This window comes from Protobothrops mucrosquamatus, unplaced genomic scaffold (assembly GCF_001527695.2).
Source record: "Protobothrops mucrosquamatus isolate PMUCROS unplaced genomic scaffold, P.Mucros_1.0 scaffold6416, whole genome shotgun sequence".
NCBI lineage: Eukaryota > Metazoa > Chordata > Lepidosauria > Squamata > Viperidae > Protobothrops > Protobothrops mucrosquamatus.
Window position 1 is genome coordinate 1 of NW_015392242.1, and position 5,026 is coordinate 5,026.

At 45.0% G+C, this 5,026-nt stretch overlaps 1 protein-coding gene across 1 annotated transcript in view; it reads right to left on the reverse strand.

Annotated features, from left to right (window-relative positions):
* Positions 1-120: 120 nt before the first annotated feature.
* LOC107300231 (complement factor B-like) overlaps positions 121-5,026 on the reverse strand; it is a gene marked incomplete at its 3' end in the record, with an annotated part of 16,854 nt that continues 11,948 nt past the window's right edge. Inside the window, exons 7-8 of the mRNA XM_015829568.1 lie at positions 3,342-3,480; positions 121-273 (exon numbers count right to left, since the gene is read on the reverse strand). Coding sequence (XP_015685054.1) covers positions 121-273; positions 3,342-3,480 — 292 coding nt within the window. The remainder of the gene's footprint in view (positions 274-3,341; positions 3,481-5,026) is intronic.

The window sequence follows — 5,026 nt, forward strand, 5'->3', positions numbered from 1 at the left end:
TGACTGATGGCTCCTCTGATGATCTTTTTATAAGGTACTCTAAAAGATTCTTTCTCAAACAACAAAACAAGAGCCACCAAAGGAGCTCAAGAGTTTGCATTTTCCTCTTGATCTGCTCACCGTCAGTTAGGAGGATAATGATATGATGGGCTGTGGTGGAGACAGGAGTGGGGTTCATCCCCTGTCGCTTCTCCTCCGAGTCCTGTGCAATCATCATTTCATAGACACATCGAAAGCCACTCCCGATGTTGGTTCCAGGCTTCAGTTCATGCACTGGAAAATCAAAATACAAAGTTGACTCGTGCACTAGTTGTTCATCCTTAATGAGTCCCAGTAAGCCTAACAGAGGGAACATGAGATGAAGGGAACTTGGTGCTCTCCGAGTTTGGTTGTTTTCCTGCAGATGTTTCATTACCCAATCTAGGTAACATCATCAGTGCTAGTAAGGAATGGAATTGGCTCTCAGTTTATATTCTAGTGGCTTGCCCTGTCAGTATTGGTGGGGATGATTTTGGAGGTTCTTTGGTTAGGCCAGGGGTAGGCAACCTCGGCTCTTTTATGACTCGTGGACTTCAACTCCCAGAATTCCTGAGCCAGCATGGCTCAGCTTGGAAGCCTCTCCCTTTCCCCTCAGCATGGCTGGCTCAGGAATTCCGGGAGTTGAAGTCCACCAGTCATAAAAGAGCCGAGGTTGCCTACCCCTGGGTTAGGCTGTTTAATGTTGGCTTGTTTGGTAGTTCCTTGATTGAGGTGTTGTTTACTTCTTGATTGTTGGTCTGATGTTGAGCTTAGAGTTCATCTATGCTCATCTGGTCAACCAGGCTCAGAGAGCACTAAGGACCCTTTGTGCTGGACCAGTATAACTCTGGCCAGAGCATATATTAGCTTAAGAACTGTGTTAGAGCAGGGCTTTTCAACCAGTGGTATGGGTACCACCTGTGGTACATTGGCACCTGGCAGGTGGTACGCGACCATCCTACAAAAGTAGTGGGGGAGGGGAATGAACTGAACCGGTGGCAGCACTGCACAAGCCTGAGCGAGAGATGGCTGGAGCTGCAGGGCTGTCAGGGCTCAGTGGAAGCACCAGGATCAGCGCCAGGGTCCAGCTGGAGCTCGGCGCTGATCCTGGCGCTTCTGCTGAGCCCAGAAGAAGCGCCGATCAGCTGGAATGTTGCAGCATCTCCAGGGTCTTGTGATTTACATTCAGATGCTTGGCAACTGATTCATATTTATGATGGTCACAGTGGCCCAGGGTCATGTGAAGTGACCAAAACCTGCTGCAATCATCCAGCAGACGGGGGGGGGGGGAATAAAAACCAAACACTCCACCCCCCACCCCCGCTGCCAATCCTCAACAGAAATGCTCACAACAATGAAAACCTCGGACAGGAGGAAGAGCGCCGCCGGGTGGGCAGGCAGGTGTCTTGCTCGGCTGTGGCTTGGGGGGCACTTCTTTTCAGTGCCGTTGTAACTTTGAACAGTCACTAAGCGAACTGTTGTAAGTCGAGGACTACCTGTACTTTATCATGTTTTTGACACCCTGCTAGGCGACTGGTGGTACTCGGATGTTGCCATGTCCTAAAAGTGGTACAATGGGTGAAAAGGTTGAAAAGCCCTGTGTTAGAGCATTTAGCATTTAAAGGGTTAAATGATGTCTCCTTAAGAGATGGCTTCTGGGAAATGTAGTCTAGTTGTTAGTCAGTCCTATATCTTATTTAGTCAGTGGGAGGGACTTCAATGGTTTATGACAGGATTTCCTGGCTAAGCGTATGTAAAAGCCTTTGGGTAAGACAGACACGCGGTTCCTGTGCTCCAGACGAATATGGGGTTAATCTACCTTTAATTTTTTACACCACAAGAACGGAGAGATTATGATACGTTATGATACGTGCCTCAGAAGAACTCTACTTAACCGTGAGTTATTGTTTAGAGATTCCTGAAGAATAAATAATCTGAATATTAATCCGTCTTTGGAGTTTATCTGTCTGTGACAAGCAGGAATAAAGCAGATCTCTTGTTTGGATCAGAACACCCTTCATTTCAACCCTGAACCATGAGTATTTTCCTTTATTGGAGCATGAGATTAAAAAAAGCATCTCTACAGCTAACATGAATTCAACGCTGATGAGTACATTACAGAGTGTCGCGAGATTTTTAGCCACTCCTCATTTAGCGACTATCTTGATTAGTTGTCGGTGGAGATTCTCAATCATCCAAGTCATGATTGTCCCAAAGGTGCTTTTTATTCAAAAGGCAACTGGACTTTGCTTTTCCTTGAAGACATTTCGCTACTCACCCAAGAAACTTCTTCAGTTCTGACTGAAGGGTGGAGAATGGAAGGATTTATATTCCTTGCAGTCATCTGGTCGTTAGCGCTCTTTCTGAGAGTTGTTGAGATCACTTGGAGGTTTATCTGTACCCTCAGGGTACCTAGTGCAAATAGGTGTGGAAAATTCTTACAACTGCTGAAATCTCCTTTTAGCAGTTCTAAGAAGGTTCCAGACCCATTTACACTATTCAGGTGACCCTGAGGACACAGTTAAACCTCCAGGTGGTCTTGATGACTCTCAGAAAGAGCGCTAACAACCAGGTGACTGGAAGGAATATAAATCCTTCCACCCTGCACCATTCAGTCAGAATTGAAGAAGCTTCTTGGAAAAACAAAGCCCAGTTGCCTTTTGACCAAAAAAAGCACCCTTGGGACTATCTTGGTTAGTGACCATCCGCAATTACAGTGGTAATAAATGACATTCATTTTCCAACCAATTTGCAGGCTTTTACAAGGAAATTTCGTGTGTCTGACCACAGAGGCCTTCAGGGTGAAATTGATTAAAATAAATAAAAAAAATATTTTTTGCTGCCCTCATACATGAAAGAAAGGGCTTGCCTACCACTGCACAAATATACAGATAGTCCTCAATTTACAGCATTCATTTAATGACCATTGAAGATACAACGGCAATGAAAAGAGTGACTTACGGCCATTTTTCATGCGACCGTTGCAGCATCCCCAGGGTCACGTGATGCAAAAGGAAAAGCTTGGCAATGGATTCATATTGATGACGGTCGCAATGTCCGGAGTCATGTGATCACATTTTGTGAACTTCTGCTAGGCAAAGTCAATGGGGAAGCCAGATTCACTTAACAACTGGCTTATTAACTGAAGAACTTCAGATTCACGTTAACAACTGTGACAAGCAAGGTCATAAAACGGGGCCAAACATACAACAAATGTCTTGCTTAGCAACAGACATTTTGGGCTCAATTGTGGTCGTAAGTTGAGAACTACCTGTATTTACATTTCTTTTTTTCTTTTCTTTTTTTTAACCCAGCATGCTCACCATCGGTGCTAATGGAGCTCAGCAATTCAGACACCCAGTCAGCATCGCTACTGTGTGGGTTAATTGTACTCAGAACTATTCTGCTATAAGTGGCAAAAGTCACAATGCCATAATTGGGAAGGAGGTCATAGCTGGAGATCTAAAACAAAACAAAACAAAAAACAAAAAAAAGCCAAGGGGTTAAAAGAAATCCCATTCAACCTCTTCTGATAAATTTTGCTTTAAGTTCCCAAAAAGCAAATGATAAACAGACTTAACCATAGTTTCAATTGGGAAAATGTAACTATTCTAGACCAAGCCAAATCCAAAAATGCCAGGGAATTTCTGGAAGCCTGGCACTCTGACAAATTAGGCATCAGTAGACACATAGACATTAACAACAACTATAGACTAGGCAAAAGAGTCTATCACCCAGCCAAAAAGAGAACAAAAAGACCCAAGCATCTCTCCACCAGCACCCAAATCAGCATAGATTAGCTCCAAGATTGCCATCAGACCAGCAATCAAGTAAACAGTACCCCAATCAAGAAACTGCCAAATATGCCAACAGTAAACAGCCTGACAGGGGTCTTCAAACTTGGCCCTTTTATGACTTGTGGACTTCAACTCCCAGAATTCCTCAGCCAGGCACGAGGAATTCTGGGAGTTGAAGTCCACAAGTCATAAAAGGGCCAGGTTTGAAGACCCCTGCTCTAAGACCACCCCCACCAACATTGACAGGGCAAGGCACTAGAACACGGGTGTCAAATTCGATCATGTCATGTGATGTACCGTGACGTATCACAACATTTTTTTGCCTTTTGCAGAGCCGGGGTGGGCACGCCCTGAGCGTGTGATGCATCCGGCCCGCAGGCCATCAGTTTGACACCCCTGGGCTAGAATAAAAACTGAGAGCAAATTCCAGCCTTACTAGCACTGATGACGTTACCTAGTTTGGTAATGAAATGTCTGCAAGAAAACAAGCAAGTTCAGAGAGCACCAAGGACCATTCAAACCATCTAAGCAAAAAGCAAACTATCTAAGACAGGAGTCCCCAACCTCTGATCCGTGGACCGTGGACCGGTCCGTGGTATGCCCGCAACTGGACCATGCAAACAAGCGATGCTCCATCCGCAGAATGCAGGCAGCATGCAAAACCACGTCCCCTCCAGTCTGCGGAAAAACCTTTCTCCATGGAACCGGTCACAGCTGCCCAAACAGTTGAAGGCCACTGATCTAAGATATTTTGACTCTTGGGTTCAGTTTGCAAGATTTTCATTTTTCATTTTCATTTAATTAAATTTATACCCCGCCCTTCTCCTGGCGGACTCAGGGTGGCTTACAGCAAGTTAAAAAACAGACAAACCATACAAAATACTAAGTTTAAAATACAATTAAAATGAAATATTGATTTTTTGCCGTTTCTTTTTAAAATTATGTTAAAAACCAAATTAAAATCAAATTAAAATCAAATTAAAATATCCCTTAGGCCAGTCCCGCTAGCTGAAATAGCCATGTCTTGAGGGCGCGGCGGAAGGAGGGGAGATCCGGAATGACCCGGATCTCTGGGGGTAATTCGTTCCATAGGGAGGGGGCTCCAACAGAGAAGGCCCTCCCCCTGGGGGTCACCAGCCGGCACTGTCTGACTGACGGCACCCTGAGGAGACCCTCTCTGTGGGAGCGTATCGGCCGATGAGAGGTAATCT